This window comes from Hirundo rustica, chromosome 28, assembly GCF_015227805.2.
Source record: "Hirundo rustica isolate bHirRus1 chromosome 28, bHirRus1.pri.v3, whole genome shotgun sequence".
NCBI lineage: Eukaryota > Metazoa > Chordata > Aves > Passeriformes > Hirundinidae > Hirundo > Hirundo rustica.
The window spans coordinates 1,354,613-1,380,788 of record NC_053477.1 but is presented as its reverse complement, the minus strand read 5'-3'; the positions used below and the strand labels follow the sequence as shown (position 1 = coordinate 1,380,788).

The window sequence follows — 26,176 nt, the reverse complement described above, 5'->3', positions numbered from 1 at the left end:
AAAGATTTTTGAGGTGACTTTGGCTGCTGTGGTTCCAAGAGGAAGGCAGGCAGGCAGAGGGTGTCTTCCCACGACCTACTTACATCCCTTGGCAGCATCTCTCCAGGTTTAACAAGGTATTTGGCATCAGAGAAGAAACCTTGTGCTACCACAAAGCCCAGCACCGACAGTGAGGGGTTGTGACCTTCCCAGTAGGGGGTGGAGATGGGTCATGACACTGTGTCCCTACCAGTGATGCCTGTCACCTATTGGAGGGTCTCTCCTGCTGAGTGTCCCATTGTTCCTGCAGCCGTCCTCCTTGTAATCCATCATTACCCTGGTGCTTTTCCAGGCAACAGCCCATCCCGATGTGGCTGAGAGCTCATATCTTCGACACCGGCTGTGGGAAGTGAGCACTGTGGCATGAGGACACTGCTAGCTTCAGATACAGCATTGGGGTATGCCTCCTGCAAGCCTCTCTCTCCTCAGGTCACTGTTGCAGAAGCTGTTCCTGCCTCCTTGAGCACCCCAAAAGACTCAGCTGGGCTTTTACCCCATTGCGACCCACAAGGCAGATCCGAAATCTGGCTGAGAGCACGGGCACACCGCAGTGACCTCATCCTTCCTCAGTGGCTCTCAGCATGTCTGGGGCCTTAGGGGGCCAGCCAGAGCTGTTGGCTGGAAAAGTGAGCAGCAGTGTCAAGTGCAGGCAAAGCTTTGCCTTGTCTCAGAGTGAGAAACATAATCAGGTCAGGGTTTGTCCTTGTGGAAGAAGCCATGCTCCCTCCTGGAGCCCCAGTTTCTGGAGCTCTCCACAGCGGTGCCCACAGCCTCTGGGGGGGCCTGTCAGCTAAGTGCCAGAGCCTCTTCCATGGGCAGGTGGGTGGATGGGGACTGGCATGTGTGGAGAATCACCCAGAAACCTGCCATGGCCTCTCAACTCTCCCTTGGCTCCCTTGGCTCCCTTTGGGCATCCAAAGTGCTTGTGGGGGGACCCAGCTGCATCTCCATCACCACTGGCTCACATAACCCAGACACTCAGCCAGGCAGGGGATGGATCTAGAGAGGACACTGGCAGAAACTGTCCAGGGAAATGTCCTATTTCTGTCCCATCCTGGAGGTGGGACCTGTCTGCAGCAGGTCCTCCAGCACCACTTGGAACCACAAAATGCAAACTCATGTAATGTTTGCATTTTTTTTTTTTTTTTTACAGGCTGCAGAGGTGTGCAGATGGTGTCAGGGTGCCAGTGAAGGAAAGGGGTTTGGTAGGGAAGGGAGGTGAGATGGGTTTCCATCCCAGGTGCTCCAGGATGGGTTTTCCATCCCCCCCAGTGCTCCAGGATGGAGTTGGGGTGAGCTGCTCCAACACTTGTCTGCCCCTCTGCCAGCAGGCTGGCCCTGGTAGGGCTATACCAAGCCATGCATGCTTCATCGCAATGCCATGGGGGCATGGCTTGTGCTGGAGCCCTCACTAGGGAAGCTCACACCTTGCCAGGAGCACCATGAGGGCATCTCTCATGTTCCAGACCTCATGAGCCTGAAGGGTGCTCCTGCTGCAGGTGTGGGACAGTTGGGGCTGCTGCCCCTCCACTTTGCTTTCTGTCTCAGGGTGATGTTCTGGGGGTGCTACCACTCCCCCACCTGCCCACCACGGGTTGGGAAGCCCAGGAGCAAACCCTCAGTTGCTCTCTCTCCCCTCCAAAGTGGAGCTGTGCAATTAAAAAGAGAACAAGCATGCCTGTCTAGCTGGAAAAACTAATGCCTTCCCCAAGCTGGAATATTTTACTGTCTCTGCTCTCTCAGAAGGATTAAACCCCAGCCGCCCCCTCCTGTATTAATTGGTTCCTTTTCTTCACACCACAGAGAAGCTTGGCTCTATAACAGGAATGGCTGTCCGTGTTCTCCCCTCTGGAGCTATTGAGCTTCCAGGGAGGTTTGAGCAAATTGTATTGTCTGCCTTTATTGATGATTTTGCAGAGGCCAACGAATGCCATAAATCTGCCCTGCTGCTGGGATTAGTGCTAAAATAACATGGGAGGAAACAGCCCACTCTTCCTGGAAAAACTAAAAGCAAGCTGGAGTTCCCGTTGCAGGATGCCCCATGCTGGCCCCAGCACAGCCTCCCGGGCCAGCCGACTCTGCTCAAGGCACTGCCATCAGGGATGATGCCTGTGACTATAGCCAGTGGCTTTTCCCAGTGAGGATGTTGGCTGGAGCAAGGAGATATCCCCTCTCCTTGTCCATCCCTCTGGGGCTGCTGCTGAGCTGTGGTGCCACGGGAAGCAGGTGCTGGCAGTCAGCAGGGGTGGCACAGAGCAGCAGGTGATATCCTTGCCTCCTTTGCCACTCGTGCTGCCACCCAAGCCAGTGCCAGGGGAGCTGAGGCCAAGGTTCTTTCTAGGTTAGGGAAAGGCAAGATGGCTGCACTATCATACCAGGAGCCCACACTCCACCAAACACGGCCTCCTCATCTGGCAGTCCTGGGCCCTGTCACTGCTGCTGTGCTGTCACCCCTAGGCAGGTGCCGCTGGGGAACGCCGGTCCTGACTTTGAGCTGTAACGTGGGCTGAGATTTTGTCCTTGGGGCCTGAGCTGGGACTGTAGGGGCCCACAGCAGGGTTGAGCAAAGCCTTTGGCTGCTGAGGGAGGGAGACACAAGCATCCCTCCTCCTCTGCCAGCCGTGAGGCTGGATCACTATGAGCTTGACTTCCACTCGTGGGCAAGCCCCATGCTGCTGTCAGCCGAGCTCTGCATCACTGCCGTGGAGCTGTGAGGTGGGCAGGGGCACCACATTCTGGGCAGGACAGGAGCTCCTCTCCCCATTCGCTGACCCACACCTTGTCCCCAGATCAATCTGAACAAGGGGGACGAGTACTGGTGGAATGCCATCCTAGAGGGTGAGGAGCAGATCGACATTGACAAGATCAACAAGGAGCGCTCCATGGCCACAGTGGACGAGGAGGAGCATGCTGTGCTTGACCGCCTCACCTTTGACTACCACCAGAAGCTGCAGGGCAAGCCGCAGAGCCATGAGCTGGTAGGTGCTGGCTACCCTGTGTCACTGCCCCAGCCTGGTGCTCCCACCTGCCCTTCAAGGGTCCTATCCCCAGGAAAAGGGGCCCCAATGGCTCTGCTTCCTCTCAGAGCACCGCTTCACAGTGTCCCCCCCAATTAACATTTGAGGGATGTGAGGTTCTGCTGGTCAATCTTTTGCCATGCACTCCTGTCTTCCCTTTCCTGGCACCTTGGCAACTGCCTATAAGCCCAGACCCGCTGTACCAGGGATGAGCCCCACATCCCTGTGCCTCTCTCCCAAGCTGGCCCTACTCAGGGCTGGACCCACAAAGGTCTGGACTGAGCCCGACCCAGGAGCTGCCTGGTGCTGCCCTGGGTGCTGTCTGCCCTTTCCCAGGCAGCAAAGAGGAGCACAGAAGTGGTGTGTGCCCTTGGCAATGACTTCTGCCAGCCAGGGACGGGGGGGGACTGCTTCCCACAGACCTTCCCATGGGTCAGGTGGCCACACAGCCCCAATGCCTGGGATGAGCGCAGGGGAGAGCAAGGGGTGTGGGGAGCAGCATGGCATCACCCCAGGCTGACAGAAGCCTGTGGCCTCTTTGCAGAAGGTGCATGAGATGTTAAAGAAGGGCTGGGACACCGAGGGTTCGCCATTCCGCGGCCAGAAATTTGACCCCTCCATGTTCAACATCTCCCCTGGTGCCGTCCAGTTTTGACAGTGGCAAAAACAACTGCAAAACAAAGCAGGGAGAGGAGACCTCCCCGCCCCCGGATGCCCACCAGGACCCTCACACCCAGCGCCAGTGCCCTGGACTCATCCACGCTGCCAGCACCCATCCATGCTGTGTGGGGAAGCTTGAGGAAGCGGGCAGATTTTTTTTTTTTTTTTTTTTTTTTTTTTTTTTTTTTAATATATATATATACACACACACACACACACACATCCTGTCACCACGACAACCTGGGCACCAGGACCCCTCTCTCTTCCCCTCCCTGCCCCTCACCTTGTGCTGCCGACGCTCCATGTTTTTCTGGAATAGATGGAGCGTGTTGGGTCATGTTGCGTGACATAATTATTATTTTTGGTGGATGAGGATACTGCTTTTGGGGTTTCTGGGAATGTGGAGCCCTCCCTGCCCTGGCACGGGGCAGCTTTGCTCCCTCACAGTGGAGATGGGTGCTGGGTATGGGCAGTGAGGATGAGGAAGCCTGCATCTGCCTGCCTCTGCCAGCACCCTGCCCACCTGGCCCCCCCAAATCGTGTCACCAACCCTGCTTCAGGGTATCGCAAGGGGTCTCTGCTGCCCCTGCCTTCTACCTAGCCCCGAGGGCAGCTTCCTCCTGGTTTCCCCCTCCTTCACCTCCTCACTGGAGGGTTGTGAGGGCACCTGGGAGTGGGCAGTGACCACAGCCATCCCTCAGTGTTTGCTTCCCTTCATCAGGGAGCAGTGGGGGTGCTCCCCACAGCACTGGCGTTTGGAGGGGCTACAGGCCCACACCTCATAGCCAGCAGCTGGGCAGGAGCCTCAGAAACATACAGGTTTCCCTGGCATGGTACTTAGGGGTCTGAGAGTGGGGACTTCCTAGGAGAGTAGGCCCCACCTAGGCTCAGCCTGGCCCTCACAGCTTCCCACCAGCTCTCCACTCTGGGGTATGTGGGCTGGGGGTCCCTGGCCATCGCCTTGTCTGGTTCCCCACCCCTCACCCTCAGTGTGCAATAAACATGTCTCACCCTGGGGCCTGTGAGTGATTCAGTGCCACCTCTGGGGAGATGAGTGTGCCCAATTCTCCACCATCACCTTGCTTATGGGACAGGGACACCCAAGCAGGGTGCCTGGGGTGTCTGTCTGCCAGCATGGGCTCCAGACATTGGGGTGGATGTTGGGGGGGATATGGGATTCCTGGGGAGAGTGGAATTTGGGGGTCCTTCAGGGTGTGACTATGGGATTCCTGGGGGTGGAGGGAATGAATTTTGAGATCCTGGGGAGGGGCTGGAATATGGGATACCCCGAGGAGGGCTGGATTTATGGGTTACTTGGGCATGGGGATGTCAGAATGTGGTATCCCAAGGAGGCTGGATTTTGGGGTCCTTGGGGTGCGATATGAGATCTCTGGGGAGAAGGTGCTGGATTTTTGTGTCCTTGAGCGGTGGGGTGGGTATGGGATCCCCAAAGCTGGCTAGGTTTCATATCGTGGGTGCTCTGGGGATACCACCCCCGAGGTGTCACCCACCACTCTCCCCCTAGCCCTCCACCCAGTGCCGGCATCTCCCGGCGCTGATGCGCACACCGGGCCCGCGGCCTCCCCGGCCGCCCACGGTCCCCATGGCAACAGCAGCGCCAGCCGCCCGCCGCCCACCCGCGCCGTGGGGAGCCCACTCCCCCCACCCCACACCCCCCGCGCCCACCCACCTCCCCGGGCTGGGGGGGACACCCCGCTGTCCCTGGGGCTCCTGGTGGCCTTGGGGGCGGCTTTTTGTGTGTCCCTCGCACCAAAACCCACCCCCGCGTTATGCTGCTGAAACTGGGGGACTTCAAGGTGCCCTTGGGGGAAGCAGGGGGGTGATTTTGTCCCGCTCCGACCTCTCCCGGGTGTTTTGCTTAGGGAGGGGTTGGAGCCTGTAAGGGTTGTTTGGGGTGACATTGGTGCCGGGAGGAGGGAGCTCAGTGTTGGGGGGAATAGGGGGGGATTCCCCGAGGGTGGGAGGAAGGTAGGGCATGGATATGGGGTCTTTGAGGTTATCTGAATGTTGGGGCTTTTTAGGGGGAGAATGTGGGATCCGGAGGGGGTGCGGGTTTGGGGTTCTTTGGGGAGGGGGGGTGAGATTCTTGAGAGGTGTCTGGATGTGACCAGACCAGACCTATTGCAAGAGATGTGGATGTGAGTCTAGATTTGGGGTCCTAGGGGGGATCCGTCAGAGGGAGTCTGGACACAGGGCTATTTAGGGGAGGAGTCCCGGGAAGGCCGTCTGGATATGGGGCCTTTACGGGTGGGGGTTTGGTATCCCACTCCCGTGGGTGATTTGGGGTAAAGGGGTTCCAGGGTTGGGGGGTGGTCTGGTTATAGGGCCCTTGTGGAGACAAGGGGGATCCCCCCCGGCACGCGGGGGCAGGTCCGAGGTGGGGGGTGCCCCGCGGAGGGGGTTGGGGGGGATCCCAGGCGGAGGGGGGGCGGCGGGGGCTGTCCCGGGCTGGAGCCTCCCCCGGCCCGGCGCCTCCCCCCGCCCCCCCGAGCCGGGCGGAGCCGGAGCCGAGCGGAGCCGGTGCCGGGGCGGCTCATTGCGGCGCGGCGCGGCGGCAGCATGGCCACCACCGTGCCCTGCACCCGTTTCACCGACGAGTACCAGCTCTACGAGGAGATCGGCAAGTAAGGGCGGCGGCCCCGGCCCCGGCCCCGGCCCCGGGGCGCGGCGGGGGCGGGGGGCGCTGCCCGGGGCTCGGGAAGCCTCTCGGTGCAGACGTGACGCATCCCCCCGCCCTCCCCCCCCCCCCGGGATGGGACACCCGGGACTGGCCCCCCCCCCCGGGATTGGCCCCCCCAGCCCACCCCCCCGGGACCGGCCCTGCCCAGCCCAACTCCCCCCCTCGGTACTGCCCTCCCCCCGGTATTGGCCCTGCCCCCCCCCCCCCCCCCCACTGGCCCCCACCCCTTATACCGCCCCCCTCCTGGGGCCTTCCAGCCCTTCCCGGCGGCCCGGACCCCTCAGCTCCTTTGGGCCCCCCCCTCCCAGAGCCCCTCCTCGTCCCTGCAGCCCCCTTGTTCCCCAAGGTTTCCCCATCCTTATGGACCCTCACCTTTAGACTCACCTGATGTGTCCTCATTCCCCCAGCCCTGGTGACCCCAGACCCCTCCTCCATCCCTCCAGATCCCCTGCAGTCCCAAATCACCCATCCCTAGAGAGCCCCTACTCAGTTCTTATAGCTGCCCTTGACCCTATGGACATTCCATCCTTACAGACCCCCAAATATCTCCTCAACGCACCCCAATTTTCACAGATTCCTCCAGCACTCATTCCTGCCCCTGGCTCCTACAGACTCCCTCAGTCCTTAAAGCCTCCTTGCTCCAAATAGAACCCCCATTGTCACAGACCTCTTGTCCCCACAGATCCCCCCATCTTTACAGACCCACCCCGCCCCCCATGTTCCCTGCTCCTTACAGATCCCCATCCCTCCAGACCCCCCCCAAAAAAGCTCCTATAAACCCCCACTCCCTCCAGCCCTTATAGCCACCCATGTTCCTTCCAAACCCTCCACCCTACTCAACCCTGATAGACTCCCCCCTCCCTAGTCCTTACAGCTCCCCTCTAGACACCCCCCATTCTCCAGACCATCCTTAAGTATTTATAGGCACCTCCTCCTTTTAGACCTCCTCCCCTTTCAGAACCCCCTTGCCCCTCACCCTGATGGACTTCCCCATCCCTCCAGCCCCCCCCATTTCCATAGACCCTCCCCCATCTTTATGGACCCCCCCTCCCATCCCTTTCCCCTCTGGTCCTTTTAGACCATGCTCCCTCTATCCCCTATTAGACCCTTTTGGGCCTTATATAACTCCCAAATCCACTCCCCTTTTGGGTCCTTACAGATTCCAGCCCTCCTGGGCTCACCGGCCCTTAAAGATTCCCAGGTCCCTCTTCCACCCTCAATTCTTCCAAGCCCCCCCAGCTGCACCCCCCGCATCATGACCCCCTCGGGTGGGTGTTGTGGGGAGCTGAACAGGAGCTCTTTCTGGGGGGGTTCATTTGCCCCCAAGGCCATGGGGGTTGCAGTTCCCCCCCCTCCCCCCCCATCCATGGGCAGGGATTGGTGGGGAGTAAAATGAGAGGGGAGGGGGTCAAGCCTTTTGTGAGGAGGGTTGTGCCACCACCCTCTAGACTGGGGGAACATTTTGCAGGGCTGGCTGTAGTCCCTTTGGGGGTACCAGTAGGGGGAACATGGTGCAAATTGGGGGCTGTTATGTCGGTCTGCCCAAAATCCAGCCCATCCTGGTTGCCATGGCAACGTGGTCCTGTTTCCCCCTTCCCATCTCTCAGTGTAGCCTGCCAGCCATCGCGCATGTGTTCCCCCCTCGCCAGGGTAGGGGGGGAATATTGCTCTCGCCAGGGGGAAACTGAGGCATGGCTTGGACCATGACAATGTGCCCCTCCCTCAGGGGCTGGCACCCACGATTTCCCCTTGTCCTGGGGGCCACGTGGGGAAGGGAGAGGTCAGCGTGCTGGGAACCCCCACTTTTCCCCTGGTGGTGAGAGGGTCCCCACTATTCTCGCCAGCATGGGGCCCTTGGTGCCTGAGGACATGGGGACATGGGACGGTGGCAGGAGGCAGCCAGGCCCTGCACCCTTCCCAGGGCACACGTCCAGCACAGCACCCTCTCCATGGCAGGACCAGGGTGGTGCTGGTCTCAGCCATGTCCCCAGCCAGTTATGGGGATCTCCTCTATGTGTCCTGGTGCTGCCTTGACCCCCCCCTCAAGGGAGGGGCCTGTTGGACAGGGAACAGGCAGGAGATGTGCAGGGACTTGGATCCTGGAAGGAGGACAGGTGCTGATGGCACTTGAAGGGGCTGCAGGTGCTTCTGCCTGTCGTGGGCACAACCATGCTTTTCTCATCTCTGTCCCTGTCCCTGGGGTGTTGGTGGCAGCCAGCTCCCTATATTCACAGCTGGGTCCTGTGCCCACTGCTACCACCACCACTGTCACCACTGTCACCGCCACTACCATCATCACCATCGCCACCGCGGCCACTGCTGCCATCCGGGCCACCCACTGTTCCCATGGCAACAAGCTGCCGGTGCTGGATCCTTCTCGCGACCCCCCCTCCCCGATTATGCGTGGCTCTGAGCCCCCCCTCCAACCTCTTCCTCCCAGCCACCCCCTGTTGCACCTCCAGCACACCCGTGGCAGGGGCCCAGTGTGTCAGTGTCCTCTGTGTTGGGGTTCAGCCCCCTGGTGCTGAGTCACTGTGGGTACAACCCCCTGACCTTGGGTGCTGAGTCATGGGTGGGAGTCACCCCCTACCCACCCCCCAAGGTGCTTTGGGGCGTGCTGAGCCTGTCCCTCCCCAGGGGAGCTTTCTCAGTCGTCCGGCGCTGTGTCAAGCTCTGCACTGGCCATGAGTACGCTGCTAAGATCATCAACACCAAAAAGCTCTCAGCCAGAGGTAGGACCCCCAGGAACCCTGGGACTCCGCAAGACCCCTCTGGCACCCAAGGGGGTCATTCCCAGACACCCCTGGTACCTGTGATAACTCCTGGTGCCTATGGCACTTCTGATGCCCCTGGTGCCCATGACAGCTGTGATACCTGTGGTGCCCGTGACACCTGTGGCAGCTGTGACCCCAGTGGTGCTGGTGACACTGGGTGCTGGTGTTAGGGGGGAGGGGAGCAGGGTGAATGCTCCAGGGGGTGGGGTCTGGCCCTGCCTATTCCCGTTATCTCCCCTGCTGCCTCCCCCAGGGCCCCTCAGAACTTCATCTGTCCCTGAGGGGTGTCCTGCAGGTGCACAGGTGTAAGTAGATGGTGGGGAGGGAGGGTGTGCATGGACAGGTGTGAGCCCCGTGTGTGAACGTATAGGAGCTCTGTGTGTGCAGGTGTGAGCTGTGTGTGCACAGGTGTGTGCAGTGTATATATGGGGGTGTGTGTGATGGTGGGTATGCGCACAGATAAGTGGCAGGGGAGACCTGTGTGTGTGTGCACAGGTGTGTGTGTTCATGGTGTGTGTATGCACATGTGTGGGTGTGCACACACATGAGCAGAGGGTGCCTGAGGTGTGTCTGTGTATGTGCGTGCTTGGTGTGCACCCAGGTGTGAGCAGAGTGTGTGTCTGTGGCACTACAAGTGTGCACGTCAGCAGTGTGTGCATGTGTGTGTGCTTGCACATGAGGGTGGGCACTGCTCTGTGTGCAGATCTGTGAACAGAGTGGGTGCCTGTGGGGTGGGGTGTGCTCATACCTCAGCAGTAGGGGTGTACAGATGTTTGCAGGTGTGGGATGTGACAATGCGCAAGGGTGTAGATGTTTAGGATGTGCACCTGGATAAGAGGCAGCATAGTGTGGCACAGGGTGTGTGAGTGTGTGTTCTGTGTGTGCACACGTGTGTGTCTGTGGCTGTAGTTGTATGCACAGATGTGAGCAGTGAGTGGAGTGGTGCACACTTGTGTGTGAACTGTGTGTGAGCTATGTGCACATCTGTGCACGTGTCTGTGTGCTGTTGTATGCAGACATATAAAAGTGCAGCTGCACACGCAGGTACACATGGGTATTCATATGGTGGCTGTTGTAGGCACACGTGCAGTCACACACATGCACAGCTGCACAGATGTACTGACCTGCACACTCCACATCACATACAAACACAAGTACAGTGATGCACATAGATGCAGGCACGCATACATTTACACCTCTGCGCACAAGTGCAACCACAGAGCTGCATGGCTGCACACGTAGGTACACACAGGTACAGCTGCACACAGGCACACTCGTGTGCACAACTGCAGGACACGGATACCCCCGCACACCCTGCATACCCACGCCCAGGTACAGCCACAGGTGCTTGCACACATGTGCATGCCCATCTGTATGTGTGTACAGGCATGCACAGCCTCTCACAGCAGCACACATGTGAACACGCACACCTGTGCATACCTGCATAGCGTGTGCATGTCTGTATCCACGTGCTTGCCCAACCCATGTGTGCGTACATGCAAACCTGTACACGCTTACACATGTGCACAACCAGACACACGTGCACAAGCCCACAGGTACAACTCCTACCCCTGCCCCCAGTGCATACGTGCACACCCCACAGAGCCACATGCACTCCCACATGGGCATCTGTGGCTCCCCTTGCTGGGGTTGGGCTGGGGGCAGGTGATGGGGGTGGGAGTGGAGGGGCAGGGCAGGTGCCCCCCTGACTACTGCCCCCCCAGACCACCAGAAACTGGAGCGCGAGGCACGTATCTGCAGGCTGCTCAAGCACTCCAACATCGGTGAGTGACTGGGGACACCGGGGGGCTTTCACCACTGTGGACCTGCTTGGGGCCACCCAGGGACACCCTGGATGACACCCTGGGGATATGTTTGGTGTCTCTCTGGGGATGTACGGGGTCTCACCCTGGGGTCCCTCTGGATGCCACCTTTGGGACACTGGATGTGGGGGTGTGGGCTGCATGTGACAGACACACATGGGTGCCACTTGTAGTGGCTGGGGGAAGGGGCCAGGGAGTATATGGGGGGCTGAGACTGAGCCTGTCCCTGTCCCCATCTGGTCCCCACAGTGCGGCTCCACGACAGCATCTCCGAGGAGGGGTTTCATTACCTCGTCTTTGACCTGTGAGTGTGGCATGAGGCTCCCAGAGCTTTGGAAAGGGCTCAGGGGATCCTAGGGGCTCCCGGGGATCATAAGGTGATATGGTGCCTGGCTGTGTTTCAGGGTGACGGGTGGCGAGCTGTTTGAGGACATCGTGGCACGGGAGTACTACAGCGAGGCTGATGCCAGGTGAGCCTTCACTCCGCCATGCACCCCATAAAGCCCTGGACGTCCCCAGCCACCTGTGCCCTGCACCCTGGGAGGCCTGCAGAGGTGGGGTAGCTCCAGCAAGACAGGCAGGGGGGCACCCAGTGGGAGGGGGGGCACACCCCCTCAGCCCCCGTGTTGTTATAACCCTTCCACTGGCTCCATCCTGCTGCTGGGTGGGCTGGGGCCCCCAGGTGGGGGCCCCCTGTATTGTATTCCACTTCCGACCCCATGCTTCCCCCTCTGCCGCTGAGTCCTGGCACTATCATGACCTGTGCTGGGAGGGCTGGTGGCAAGTGGGGGGCCCCCAGGGCCCCTCCTGTGCTGTCCCCAGCCCCCCAGTGCCCTGTGTGCTGCCGTGTACCCCTCCCCATGGTCTCTGGGCTTTCACAACATTGTTTCTCCCCCTCTCTCGTTCCCCCCATCTCCACCCTCCCCTGTCCCTGTCCCCCCTCGTGCCCCTCACCTCCTCCATCCATTCCCCCCATCCCTCTGTCCCTCTCGTCTCCCATCACATGTAGCTCGGGCTCTGTGCGTGTCCGTGTGTCCATCTGTGTGTCTGTCCGTCCCACTGCTGCCCTCTGCTCGCTGACCCCCCAGCCCTTGCCCTCTGTTTTGCCTCCTACACCTGTCCTTGCCCCTGAAATGCCCCTTATCCTCCCATCCCCCTCTTCTGCCTCCTTCTCCCACCCCTTTACCCCCAACCTGTCCCCACACCCTGACCACCACTTCTTCCCTCCCACCCCTTTACCTCATCCCACCCTGCCAACCTGCCCCCGTCCCACCCCCTCTACCTCATCCTGCCCCCCATTTCCCACCCTCTACCCCTCCATCCTGCACCCCTTCACCCCTTCACCCCATCCTGTCCCCCTCCCACACCCTTTGGCCCTATCCTGCCCCTGTATCCTGACCCCTCTCCCACCCCTAACCCTCCCTCCTGCCCTCCTGCCCCCGCCCCCCGTTCTGTTTTGCAGTCACTGTGTCCATGAGCTCTTTGCCCGCGTTCCTCCCACCCATCACTTTGCCCCTGAGCAGAGGGAGCCGCAGGTCAGTATCTGGGGGGGGCCGGGGGGGCCATTTCCCCCTCGCTGCCCCCACCCACCGCTGCCCCCGCTTCCCGGCCCCCCAATCCGTTCGTCAGGACCCTGTTGTGGGGCTTTCTCCTCACTCTTTTTTCTCCCTGACCCCCCCTTTTTTGCCCCAGTCCTCACAGGGAGGTTGCCCCCCCCCTAATGCCCCTGCTCTCCCAGCTAGGTGGGGCCCCCCTTCACCCCCATTTCAGGCTCTCATCCCCTCGCTCCTTCCCTCTTTCTTTCTTGTCTCGTCTCCATCCGCGTTCCCCCCCCTCCCCACATCCCCTGTTCCCCCCCTTCCCCTGTGAGTCCTGTCTGGGGGATCCCAGTGTCTGGGCGGCAGCAGGGATGGGGGGCTGCCATAGGGGACAGGGGTAGGCACAGAAGCACCGCTGGGGTGACACCCCATGGCTCTGTGCCAAGGTCGGAGCTCACCTGGTGGGTGCTGAGGGGTGACCCCCAGGAAGTGACCTCCCCAGGGGTGAACCCCCAGCCAGTGACCATTTGCCCCAGGATCACCCCCAGGTAGTGACCCCCAAGGGATGATCTCACAGGTGTAACCCCTAGTCAGTAACACCCTTGGAGTGAAAACTGGAATGGTGTCCCAGGGGTGACCCCTAAGGGATAACACCCCAGACAGTGATATGCCCCCATGGGTGATGCACCCCAGGACAGAATGACACCCTCAGCGACAACCCCATGTCAGGTAGTGACGTCCCCATAGGTGTCCCCTAGGCAATGACCCACCCCAGGTGGGACTCTCCCCAAGGTAGTCATCCCCCAGGAGTGATGCCCCAAGGCTGACCCCCCTGGCAGGGGTACAGAGGGGTTGCCATGCACAGCACCCACAAATCCAAGGTCACCACTTGTTTTTGTCAGTTCCCCCCTGGGTGCAGTGGGGCCCTTGCAGTGGGACAGGGGGCCCCCTTTGGAGGTGCAGGTCGTGGACAGGGGTTGTGGGAGGTGGGGGAGCAGCATACCTCTGACCTCCCTGCCATTTGCATGCAGCCACTGCATCCAGCAGATCCTGGAGGCTGTCCTGCACTGTCACCAGATGGGGGTGGTCCACAGAGACCTCAAGGTAAGTGTGTCCTTCCAAGCCCCATCCATCCCTCTGCCCCTCTCCCTCTGCCCAGTTCTTGGGGATGTCCCTGGCCCGGTGGATTCTGGGGAGTCACTGAGACCTTGCTGGGCTTGGGGGATCCCCTCAGCTCTGAGCACTCCCAAATACCTTTTCTGGGGATGCACGTGTCCCCGGGTTGTGACATGGTTCTGCGCTGCTCTAGGGTCTCACTGCAACCCCCTGTCGCCATTGCCCCAGGGGGAGTGTGAACTGGTGGGGATGGGGGCATGGGGGTGGGAGCAGCTGGAGCTTGGCAGGGGGGGTTCAGGGCAGGACACAAGGGTGTCCTGTGGTGGGACATGGAGGGATGGTGGGATACAGGGGGAGGCTGGGATATGGGGGATGCTGGGATGAGACATGGGATGACCCTGAGCTGGCCATGGCGCTGTGCCATCTGGCACCCTCGGCCATTGGCAGAGGGCACCGAGAGGCCACAGCCCCACAGCACGGAGCCAGTGATGGGCAGGACCTGGTCAATGGCAGTGGTAAAGTCCCTCCTTTTGTCCCATCCCCCCTCTCCCTCTCCCCACCCATATCTGCGCCCGGTGCTGTCCATGCCTGGTGCTCCTTGTGCCTGGTGACCACATAGCCGGAGAACCTGCTCCTGGCCAGCAAGTGCAAAGGGGCAGCAGTGAAGCTGGCAGACTTTGGCCTCGCCATCGAGGTGCAGGGGGATCAACAGGCCTGGTTTGGTGAGTGCTGTTGCCCCTCCTGCCCACCACATTTCCAGCCCCTGCCCACTGTGTCCTGCTCACCATGCCCCTGTGCTGTGTCTGCTGTGTCCTTCCATTGTCCACTGAGTCCCTGCTTCGTTTCTACTGCATCTGCCCCGTGCCCACCATGGCCCTATCCCATACCCAGTATATCCATGCCACTGTGCCCACAGCATCTCGCCCTGTCCCCACCATGTCCACCCCTGTCTAGCACATCCCTGGCCCATGCCTATATCCCAGTCCTGTGTCCTGCATGGTGTCCTGTCTTTGTCCCCTCCTGTTGTGGCTCACCTGTCTCTCCTCACCCATTTCTCTGTCCCTGTTACAGGATTTGCTGGCACACCTGGCTATCTGTCCCCCGAAGTCCTGCGCAAAGAGGCCTATGGCAAACCGGTGGACATCTGGGCATGTGGTAAGAGCCAAGCCCTGCCCAGTCCCTGCCCGGTCCCTGCCCCTTCTCTGCCCCCATCCCAGACCTGGACCCGGTCCCAGTCCTGAACCCTGCCCAGCCCCTGCCCAGTGCCTACCCAATCCCATCCTACCTGGTCCCATTCTGATCGCATCCCACTCCCATTCTGGCACTCTCCAGGCTCCATCCTAGTCTCACCTTCTTTCCCATACCATTTCTATGCTGATTCCTGTTCTTGTTCTGCTCTGATCCCATCATGGGGCCACCCCATACCATGTGCCCCAGCAGTGCCGCACAGTCCCCTGTCCATGCCGTCCTGGCAGCGCAGGGGACAGGCCATGTTGGAAATAATTGCTTTGTCATGGGGGCACTGCAGGGGCAGAGGGAGCCAGGGGTGGTTTGGGGTCCCTGAACTCCCCTAACCCCACTCTCCCTGGCTCAGGGGTCATCCTGTACATCCTGCTGGTGGGCTACCCGCCGTTCTGGGATGAGGACCAACACAAACTCTACCAGCAAATCAAGGCCGGGGCCTACGATGTAAGTTCCTGGTGCCTGGCATGGTGCCAAGACCCCATGCCCTGCAGCAGCTGGTCCATTAACTCTGGAACCTACTGAGGGGCAACACAGTTGATCTTTAGCAGGCAGAGCCTGGGGGTGGCTTTGGGCCATGTCTTTGGTTGCTGGCTGGGGATTTGTAGGGATGTGGGGTGGCACACACACCATGGGGCTGCCCCTCCGCAGCTGTCACCCCCATGTCCCTGTGCTCCCCCAGTTCCCTTCACCTGAGTGGGACACAGTCACCCCCGAAGCGAAAAACCTCATCAATCAGATGCTGACCATCAACCCCGCCAAGCGCATCACAGCCCACGAGGCCCTCAAGCACCCGTGGGTCTGCGTAAGTGCGGCGTGTCCCCCCAGTGCGTGTCACCTCAGTGCAGTGACCCATGGCATGTGGTGCTGACCCCACTGTCCCCCGCAGCAACGTTCTACCGTGGCCTCCATGATGCACAGGCAGGAGACAGTGGAGTGCTTGAAAAAGTTCAATGCCCGGAGGAAGCTCAAGGTGAGGGGGCTGGTGGAGGAGGTGTGGGCTGGGGACAATGTTTATCCTCCCAGCACCACCTTGCCTCTCCATGGGGCTCTCCTGTGGGACTCTCCTCTGCCCTTCCTTCTGTGGGACATTCCCCTGTTCGCTGTGGGACCCCTGCCTTGCACCCTCTGGCAGCACCTGGTACGGCACTTTCCTGCCCCAGCACGCATCAGTGCCTTCCTGTCCTTTCCATGGGGCGCAACCCCCTCCCATTGGGTGTCGCAGTCCCTCTCTGATGTGCCTGGTGCTCTGCTGTGGGCTTTGGTCCCGTCCCAGTGACACACAGTGTGGCACAGTCCCACCCTGTCCCTGCCCAGTATCTTGCTCTGTGCCATGGCTCTAGCCTGCCCCCGTCCAGCTGTGCCCCCCAACCTTCACCCTCTATCCCATTGCCCTGTCCCATGGCTCCATCCTACCCCCTAGTCCTGCCAGTCCCATGCCAGTCCCATGGGCTGCCTCCCGTACCACCCCTATCCCATCGCCCCATTTCTCCCTCTCCATCTCACCCACCCCCATCACACCCTGCACTCCCAGAGCCCCATTCTGCCTGTCCCCCCCCAGCATCCTCTCCCCTGCTCACCCTGCCCCTCCCCGCAGGGTGCCATCCTCACCACCATGTTGGCTACCAGGAACTTCTCAGGTAAGGGGGGGCTCCCACTGGCCGGGGGGGCCGGGGGCCGCAGCTCCCCCTCCAAAGTGCCCCACCCCGGGCCGGTGCCCCCCTCTCTCTATCTCGCTGTCTTTCTCTCTTTCTCCCCTCCCTTCCTTAACCCCCCCAACCCATTTTTTCCCCATCGGTGAGGACGGGGCATGTGGTAGCCAAGGTGGGGGCAGGACCCGTCCCCCTCCGCCCCACGCACGCAGCAGCAGGTAGTGCCCGGTCCCCGTGTGTCCCCCCCCCACTCCGGTGGCTGAAGGGAGGACAACACGGGGAGGGGGATGGAACAGCACCAGCCACCCCAGGCCTGAGGCTGGGGTGATGGGCACCCCAGGAGTTCTTGTTGGGGGGGGGAAGGTGGGGGTCCCGGCTGCAGCCCCTCCCCGCCCCCCCTAACAGGAGCTCCGCTCCCTCTCTCTCTCTCTCGTGGCCCGCAGTGGGCAGACAGACCACCGCTCCTCCCACCATGTCGGCGGCCGCTGCCGGGGCCCCCCTGGGGCTGGTGGAACAAGGTAGACGCGTCCGCAAAGGGCCCCCCCGGCCCCCCCGGCCCCGCTTGGTCTCTGTGTGTCCCCAGATCCTCTATCCTTACGTCACCCTCTTCTCCCGACCATCCTCCCTGCCTCCCGCCTCCCCAACGGGTTTCGGGTGCCCTCCTCGGAAATTGGAGCGCATGCATGGCCCCCTGGCACTGCCTGCCCCCGCAGCCCTCCGGCCTCTCCCCTCCCCGCTGGCAGCAAGAGATGCCACTGTCCCCCTGCTGTCATCCTGCGGCTGGCCCCGGGGAAGGGGTCCCTGCACCAGCCCCCAACCCCAAGGTCGGCTGCTGAGTGCTTGACCCTGGGCCAGTGGTTCCTGGAGGAGGGCACACTGATGGCATCCCCAGGGTCCACATCTGGTTCAGCAGTGGGGAGCTGGGGGTGGGGGGGTTGATTTTAGAGTGTGTCCCTCCACCGCTCCCACCCCCATGGCACTGCCCCCCTCATGCACACAGGGGGGGCACACTGGTGCATGGAAGGGGGAGTGAACGGGCTGCATGTCCTGTGTGCCCCCGTGCCCCCCCTGCGTCCCCTCCCTGCATGTGCCACCCCTCGCATGTGTCTCTCCCCGGCATGTGCCCCCCTCAGCATGTGCCTCCCCACAGCTTCTGAGAGCTGCAGCCAGTGTTTGTGATGCTGCGAAACACTCGGCGGGTCTTAAACCATCCCCCATACAAAGGGTTGCCACTGGCCCCCCTGCCAGGGGTCCCTCTCTCCCGCACCCCAGTTTGACTCTGGTTTAAACCCCCACCTCTCAGCACCCGCCTGCTTTCAGAGGAGGGACCGGGACCCTTGGGGACACCCTGCTAGGGACTCCTGAGGAGACAGATACGTCCGCGGGGGAGGGATGTGTGGGTCATCTCCTCCTCCCCACATCTGCCCACCCCCTCCTTTGGTGCTGATGGGTACTACCCTGCTGTCACTGGACTTGTCACTGCACATCCCCCCTCAACTTGTGATGCCAGCGGGAGGAGGGGTCCCTCAGTGTGGAGGAATGACAAGGATGCTCGAGGTGACACCCCCTAACCTCCGCACGCCGCACAACCACTTGAGCCCCACCATGTCCCCGTCACCCCCTATTCCCCCACTGGCCAGAGATCGTGGTAGCAGTGACAGATGCTAGTACCTGTGCCCGTCCTTGTCCCCCTCCAGGGAGACAGGGGGGGCACAGGCAGCTGTCCCCACCCCCTGTACTCAACTCATCTTTTTTATGTTCTTTTTTTATGTTTTTCCCCTTTTCCTCCTTTCCCCCACCCCCGTTTCTCTCTTGCCTCCCTCCCTATTCCTCTCTCTTGCTTTCCTCTCTGCATTTCTCCAAGGTAAGCCTGCCCTGTCCCCCCCACATGGGGGGGGACCCCCTCAGGCTGGGGACACCTCCTTCCCCCAGTCTGAGGACCCACTGAGTTTGGGGACCCCTCCCTCCAGAATGGGGACACCCTGCCTCGATGGGGATCTCCACAGGTTGGGGACATCCCTCTCAGGATGGGGACAGCCCCCCCAAGGTTGGGGATCCTCCTGAGTTTGGGAACTTCCCACCAGGATGGGGACACCCACCAGGATGGAGACACCTGCCAGGAGGGGGATGGCCCCACAAGGCTGGGGAAACCCCTCCCTGGGTAGGGACACTCTCTTCCCCTAGGATGGGGACCTTCCTGAAGTTGGGGACCCCTCCAGGCTGGGGACACCCCTCCCCAAATGGGGATTCCCTAGGATGGGCACAACCCATCCGGCATGGGGACACCCCTCAAAATGGAGACCCCCTTAGAATGGGGACACCCCTCCCTGCATGGGGACCACCCCTCCAAAATGGGGACCTCCCCCAGGATGGGGACACCACCTTCCTCGTGTGTTCCCCCTCTCCGACACTGGGGTGGCAGGTGCTGCCAGCACCCAGGGTGGAATCGTGTTGGGTGGCTGGGAAGGGTCTGGGTTTGGGGGGAACGTGCAGTGTCCCTTGTGCTGGGGGGAAGCACTGACACTGTCTCCCCCTGCAGCAGCTAAGAGCTTACTGAACAAGAAGGCGGACGGCGTGAAGGTGAGGGGCCGGAGGGGCCAGAGGGAGGCCGGGGTGGGCTGTTTCCCCCCCATCCCACTGAGCCCCTTCAATCTCTCCCCTCCAGCCCCAGACCAACAGCACCAAAGGCAGTGCCGGTGTCACCAGCCCTAAGGGGACTCTCCCGCCCACCGCTCTGGTAGGTGCCCCCCACCCTGCACCCCCGGATCTCCCATCACATCAGATCCATCCCACCAGCCCATCCCATCCATCGCCATGCGCGTGCCATGACCGGCTCTTCCTGGGGTTGCTGGGGAGGGGGGCTGTCCCCAGGATGGAAAGGGCTGTGCAGGATATGGGCACAGGGTGACCCTACTGGACAGACGAGGTGGGTGAAGGGTGCAGGTATGTGGACAGCCCCGCATCTCCCTTAGCCATGGAGGCAGTGACATGGGTGCAGGACACAGTCATGCAGGTGTCCTACTGTAGGGACAAGGTAGGTCCAGGACACACACACAGATATTCCTGCCATGGGGACAGCAAGGTGGGTGCAGGATACGGGTGTAAGGATGTCCGGTGACACGGGAACCAAGGACCTGAGTCTGGGGGTGCCCCAGCATGGGAACAAGGTGGGTGCAGGGTACAGGCATAGCTGCCCCTTAATGGGGACGAGCCACAGGCAGGAGGATCCTGGTGATACGGCAAGGTGGGTGAAGGGCTGGGGGACGGGGACACCCTGCCATGCCAATGGCAAGGCAAGCACAGGGTCACAAGGATGGGGCTGCTGACTGTGACCTCACAGGTGAGGTAAGTGGAGGATCCAGACACAGGACTGCCCCAGCTGGCACAGGGAGTGTGGGACATGAGTGAAGGTGTGGCTGTCTAGAGCAGCAGGTGCAGGATTTGGGGGTGCTCTGGTAATGCCATCAACAAGGTAGGTGCAGGATGTGGGTGCAGGGGTGCCCACTGTGATCTTTATGGCCAAGGGGTGCAGCACAAGGGTAGGGACATGGTACTATGAGAGCAGGACACAGGCAGGGTGATGCCCAGCTGGCACAGAGTGCTGTGCACTGGGGAAGGTGTGCCTGGCTGGTGAGTGAGTGCAGGATATGGATAAAGGGGTGCCCACCCCACACAGTGAGGGTGGATGCGGGCAGCAGGAAGCTGTGGATGGCGGTGGGTGGGGTGCTCAGGGTGTGGGGATCGGGATGGTCAGGATCCAGACACAGAGATGCAAGCCGAGGGATGCTTGGGGTGCAGGCACAGGGATGGTCTGGGTACAAGCTGGGGGATGCGCAAGGATATGGGCAGTGCTTGGGATGCAGGCAGCAGGGTTGTTGGGATTCGGACACAGGGATGCCCAAGATGCTCAGATGCATGGTGAGTGGAGCCCCTGGGCACCAGGATGCAGGACAGGGGCATGGAGCTGCCCCTCAGCCCAGCCTTTTGGCCTCACTTTGTCTCTCCCCCAGCTCTGCCCACCTCTTTCCCCCCTTTCTTCCCCCACCATGTCTGAATTAAACCATTTGGCTTTGCTGGACTAATGACTCTCTGCTTCTCTCCCCCCTCTCTATCCTCTTCCCAAATCCGCTCTGGGTGTCTCCTCGCCCCTGTCCACGTGCTGCTCAATCCGTCGTCCCCCCCTCGTTGTCCCCTCCGGGCTCTCGCTTCCCCCTACCCCCGCCTCTGTCTCTCTCCCTTCTCCTGTAGGAGCCTCAAACTACTGTCATTCATAACCCCACGGACGGCACCAAGGTATCGCTGCCCCTGCTTTCCACCTTCATCCTCCCCCCAGCATCAGCCATGTCGTGGGGGGGGTGACGTGGACGAGGAGTTGTGCGCAGGGCGCAGTGACAGCGGGGTCCCCCCGTGGCGTCCAGCATCGTTGGGGTCCTGCCAAGCCCTGGCCGGGCTTGTCCCCCATCCCCCCGGGGCCAGGTCTGACCCCCCTGTTTGTGTCTCCCCCCCACCGCCGCCGTCCCATGAGCAGGAGTCCTCCGACAGCACCAACACCACCATTGAGGACGAGGACACCAAAGGTGACGGGCGCAGGGGGCGGCAGAGTTGTGCTGGGATGCATTGGGAGGGAGCTGGGATGCGCTGGGGCGGTGCTAGGATGCATTGGGTTGCACTGGAATGGCACTGGGATGCACTGAGAGGGTCTTGGAATGCACTGGGATGGCGCTGTGATGGGCAGTTGTGGTGGCACTAGGATGCGTTGGGATGCACTGGGAGTGTGCTAGAATGCACTGGCGTGGAGCTGGTATGTGCTGGGATGACACTAAGATGCACTGGGGTGCACTGAAATGGCACTGGGATGGCACTAGCATAGCACCAGAATGCATTTGGTTCACTGGGATGCACTGGAGCAGCTCTGAAATACACTGGGATGGAGCCAGAATGGCACAAGGATGTGTCAGGTTGCACTGGAATGGCACTAGGATGCGTTGTTGGGTGGCACTAGGATGCACTGGGAGTGTGATGGATGGAATGCATTGGAACAGAGCTGGGATGCATTGTGTTGGCACCAGGATGCCTCGGATTGCACTGGAATTGTACTGGGATGAACTGGGGTGGAACTGGCATGGCACCAATGCACAGTGATGTGCTGGGGCAGCACTGGAATGCACTGGGTGGGATTTGGATGCATTGGGATGGCACTGGGATAGCAACAGGATTTGTCGGCGTACACTGGAATGGCACAGGGATGGCACCAGAATGCATTGGGGTTATACTGGGACATTTCTGGGATGAGCTGGGCAAGTGTTCAAATGCACTGGAATGGATCTGGAGTGCGCTAGGCTGGAGCTGGGCTGACACCAGGATTCATTGAGATAGCACCAGGATGCACTGGGAGCACGCTGGGACGGCACTAGGATGCATTGGGGTGCACTTGGATGGAAATCGGATAGAATGCTAGAATGGCACTGGAATGACAACTGGGGTTCATTGAAAAGGCACTGGGGTGGCATCAGGATGCACTGTGATGATACTGGGACATGGTGGGGTGGTCCCAAGAGGTGCTCTGGGTAGAACTGGGCTGTACTGGGATGTATTGGGATGCCCTGGAATCAGTGAGACACAGTATGTTGGCACTGAGATGCAGCAAGAAGTCACTGACACAAACTGGAGTGTACTGTTATACTCTGGCATAGTACTGAGTCATACTGGGATGGAAATGGGCTGTGTTGGAATGCACAGCAGCGGCACTGGGATGCACTAGGAGGGCATAGAAGTGACATTGGGATGCACTGGGACAAACTGGGATATAGTGAAGGGTCACGGAGATGGTTGGAACACATTAGGGTGACAAAAGAATGGACTGAGGAGCACTGGGACACAGTAGAATGGTACTGAGATTGAGATGCACTGGAGTGGCCACGGGATGCACTGGATGGAACTGGGGTATACTTACATGCACTAGAATGGTACTGGGATGTATTGGGATACACTAGAATAACATTGGGACACAGGAGATTGGCACAGACATGCGGTGAGATACTACTGGGATGCATGAGGGCAGACTGGAATATACTGGTATGCTCTGGAATAGCACTGGGAGATACTGGGATGGAAGTGGGCTGTGTTGGAACGCACTCAAGTGGCACTGGGATGCACTAGGATGAAGGGACTAAGGTGACTAGGATGGCATCAGGATGAAGTGAGTCCTTGGGATATAGTGGGACGGGCTACACTGGAATGGTACTGGAACGCAATTGCACTGGCACACACTGGAATTCAACAGCATGATGCTAGGATGCACTGGGGTGGAACTGGGGTGAACTGGAATGTATTAGAAGGGCACTGGGACAAGGTTGGCACTGGGTTGCATTGAAATGCAGTGGCATGGCCCTGAGATGTACCAGTGTAAACTGGGGTGTATTGGGACGCCCTGGAATGGTATTGGAACACTCTGAGGTGTGACTGAAATGTAGCGGAATGGCACTAGAGTGTACTGGGCTGTCACTGGAATGCAGTAGGATTGCACTAGGCTGTAACCGGGTTTATTGGAATGCACTGGGCTGGCACTGGGAAGCAATAGGATGGCACTGGGATGCATCAGAGGACACTGGAGCAGCTCTGGGATGCACTAGGATGTATCGGGATGCACTTGCATGGAACTCTGAGAGTACTGGGATGCACTGGAATGGCACTGAGACAGTGGGATGGCACTGGGAAACACTGGTATGGAACTGGCTGTTTTGGGATGTGCTAGAATGGCACTGGGATATACTGGGACTTGCAGGAGTAACGCTGGAATGCACTTGGAACTACTGGGACATGCTGAGCAGGCACTGGGATGCTTGAGCATGCTGGGAGGGCACTGGATGGCACTGAGACATGCAGGGGTGGCACTGGGCTAGCAATGAGACATGCTGAGATTATCCGAATACTGATGTGGCAGAGCTTTGGGGGTCCTGGGAGCACAGTGGTCCCTATCTGTCCCCACGGGCCTTCTGTCCCCAAAGGGTGTCTGTCTGTCCCCGTGGTTTCTGTGTCTGCCCCTGTGGTCTGTCTGTCCCCAAGGTCCCTGTGTCTGTCCCTATGGTCCATCCCCATGACCTGTCTGTCCCCAAGGTTTTTCTGCCCTCAAGGTCTGTCTGTTTGTCCCTGTGTCCGTCCCCACGCCTCCCCTTCATGTCCCACGTCCATCCCAACATCCCGTCCACCCCCCCCCACGGTGTCACCGCGGGGCTGGGGCGGTGACAGTGACGTGCCCCCAGCCCGCAAGCAGGAGATCATCAAGATCACGGAGCAGCTCATCGAGGCCGTCAACAACGGGGACTTCGAGGCCTACGCGTGAGTGGGGCAGGGCCGGGTGGGGCAGGGCGGGGCCGGGCCAGGTGGGGCCACTCTCACCTGCTGCCTGCAGGAAGATCTGCGACCCGGGGCTCACCTCCTTTGAGCCCGAGGCACTGGGCAACCTGGTGGAGGGGATGGATTTCCACCGCTTCTACTTCGAGAACTGTAAGTGCCTGCCTGTGCCGCTTGCCCTGCCCATCCTCTCCCTGTCCAGCCCGATCCGATCCATCCTGTCTCTCTCTTCTTCGCTGTCCCCCGTCTCTTACCCGCTGCCTGCCCGTCCTGGTCCCCTTGCCTGCCTGTCCCAGCCCTCCGCTGCCAAGCCATTGGCTTTCTGCGCTGCTCCCAACCCTGCCCCTGCCCCTTCCTCACCTGTTCCCCGGCCCCGCTGGGTCGGTGCCCCGCTGACCTTGGCCACCCCGCAGTGCTCTCCAAGAACAACAAGCCGATCCACACGACCATCCTGAACCCGCACGTGCACGTCATCGGGGAGGACGCGGCCTGCATCGCCTACATCCGCCTCACCCAGTACATCGACGCGCAGGGCCGGCCCCGCACCAGCCAGTCCGAGGAGACCCGCGTCTGGCACCGCCGCGATGGCAAGTGGCAGAACGTCCACTTCCACGGCTCGGGGGCCCCCGTCGCCCCGCTGCAGTGAAGGTGAGGGCGGGCTCGGGGCTCGGAGGGATGGGGAGCCCCAGTTGTGTCTCACCAGGGTGTCCCCACAGAGCTTGCGGTGGCTGTCCTGGTTCCAGCCCGATGGAGACGGCGATGGGAGCCGAGGCGGCAGCCGGAGCTGCGGCCCCCCGAAGCACGCGTCCGCATGCCTGTCCCCCCTACCCTGGCCCCTGCTCCCCCCTCCAGTGCCTGTGTTTGCAGAAAACAAAAAGACAAAAAAAAAAAAAAGAAAAAAAAAGAAAAAAAAAAGAAAAAAAGCCAAAATGATGACAACAAAAAAACAAGGAAAAAAATGAAAGGGGGAAAATCCACCCTGATCCCAAACCCACCCACACCCCCAAACCCAACCCAGCCACTCGGCCACAGGTGAGGGCGCTGGGGGGCTCAGCCCCCCCCCTCGGCCCATCTCTGCTGGGGGGGAAGGGGGGTCCCGGCCCCCCTCCCAGCTGTGCTCGTGGCGTGTTGCTGTCGCTGGTGGTGGATATTGTTCTTTGGGCTCCGCTTTGCTCTGTCCTGCCCCAGCCCCTGTACATAGAGAGAGCTATTTATTTTTGAATTCCCACGGGGGTGCCCAGCATTGGGGGGCTGCCAGGGGGTGAGTGAAGTGGGGGGGACACATACAGACTCTCTCCCCTCCACCCCACTCCAGAGCATCCCCTGGGAGTGCTGCTGTGGGGGCCCGAGGCTTATCCTGGGCACTGCTGCACAGGGAACACGGCAGGTGCCTTTGGGAGGGTCCACCAGTCGCACCCCAGTGTCCCCACCCACTGATCCCCACCCCAGCACCCCGTGTCACGGGTGCCAGCTCCAGGAGCTGGCAGGTTTTGGCAGGGGGGAGGCGGGTGCCGTGTCAGAGGGCAGCCGGGGAATGTTGGGGTTCGGGGTGGGAGGCTCAGGACGATCCAGCCAGCACTGACACAGCATTGAAAGCACTTTAGACTAAGAGAATGGGTCTCTTAGGGGGCACAGGCTGCTCCGCCGGGGACCCCCCAGCACAGGGGCACCGGCAGCACATCCTGCACCCCCTTCCCATGGCCAGCACTCGGGGGGACCCCGTCACCCCCAACCCCCCCCATCCCTGGAGAGGCATCACTCGACTCCCAGGCACTCCCCACACAATTCCCCAGGGCATCCCCACCATGCTGAGGGCTGGTTTTGGCTGGGGGAGAGGGGGTGGGATAGGCGGGGGATATTATTTTTTAATTATTCTGATGATTTCTCTGCATGCCCTTTGCGCGGGAGCAACCCTCGGGCGCTAATGCTGTATGTCGAGGAGCTGAGCTGTTCCTGTCCCATGAATGCTGGTGGATCGTTGCCAAATTTTTCTTTCCTCCCCTTCCCTCTCATTCTTTTTCTGTCTCCCCCTCCCCAGCATATCCCCCTCTCCCCCTCCCCCCAAAAAGCCCTTTGTCTTTTCTTTCTGAGCCTTGTAAGTGTAAAAGATGACTCTGATTTCGTTTTTGTCTCGGGAAAACTGCAAATAAATTATGAGGAAAAACCAATGATCATTAAGTACGAGGTGGAGAGGGAAGGCCGAGCGCACCTGTCCCTGCCAGGGTGCCCAGGACATGTCCACCTGAAATCCCACCCCGGGA

At 60.5% G+C, this 26,176-nt stretch overlaps 2 protein-coding genes across 9 annotated transcripts in view; both read left to right on the top strand.

Moving 5' to 3' along the window:
• Positions 1-4,733, top strand: part of NUDCD3 (NudC domain containing 3) — a 28,824-nt gene extending 24,091 nt beyond the window's left edge. Inside the window, exons 5-6 of the mRNA XM_040087816.2 lie at positions 2,829-3,017; positions 3,601-4,733. Coding sequence (XP_039943750.1) covers positions 2,829-3,017; positions 3,601-3,711 — 300 coding nt within the window. The 3' untranslated portion in view covers positions 3,712-4,733. The remainder of the gene's footprint in view (positions 1-2,828; positions 3,018-3,600) is intronic.
• Positions 4,734-6,236: 1,503 nt separating this feature from the next.
• On the top strand, positions 6,237-26,083 carry CAMK2B (calcium/calmodulin dependent protein kinase II beta). Of its 8 annotated transcripts, none has more exons than XM_040087822.1 (21): positions 6,237-6,361; positions 9,055-9,149; positions 10,916-10,975; positions 11,264-11,318; positions 11,419-11,484; positions 13,584-13,656; positions 14,288-14,390; positions 14,740-14,823; positions 15,263-15,357; positions 15,593-15,715; positions 15,800-15,883; positions 16,508-16,550; positions 17,006-17,080; positions 19,105-19,142; positions 19,228-19,299; positions 20,811-20,855; positions 21,091-21,139; positions 23,825-23,900; positions 23,974-24,068; positions 24,329-24,563; positions 24,632-26,083. In XM_040087822.1, the coding sequence occupies exons 1-20, from the start codon at positions 6,297-6,299 to the stop codon at positions 24,559-24,561; spliced, it is 1,629 nt and encodes a 542-aa protein (XP_039943756.1). In that variant the 5' UTR covers positions 6,237-6,296; the 3' UTR covers positions 24,562-24,563; positions 24,632-26,083. The 8 variants fall into 8 exon arrangements, with proteins under 8 accessions (XP_039943756.1, XP_039943755.1, XP_039943760.1 ...); XM_040087821.1 differs by having other exon boundaries at positions 19,102-19,142; XM_040087826.1 differs by lacking the exon at positions 17,006-17,080.
• Positions 26,084-26,176: the final 93 nt, after the last annotated feature.

Excerpts from the sequence above, each read along its gene's own strand:
- CAMK2B (XM_040087821.1), top strand. The coding sequence starts at position 6,297 with ATGGCCACCACCGTGCCCTGCACCCGTTTCACCGACGAGTACCAGCTC. Across the intron at positions 11,319-11,418 it reads CATTACCTCGTCTTTGACCT|GGTGACGGGTGGCGAGCTGT; the intron begins GTGAGTGTGGCA and ends GCTGTGTTTCAG. Across the intron at positions 14,391-14,739 it reads GGATCAACAGGCCTGGTTTG|GATTTGCTGGCACACCTGGC; the intron begins GTGAGTGCTGTT and ends TCCCTGTTACAG.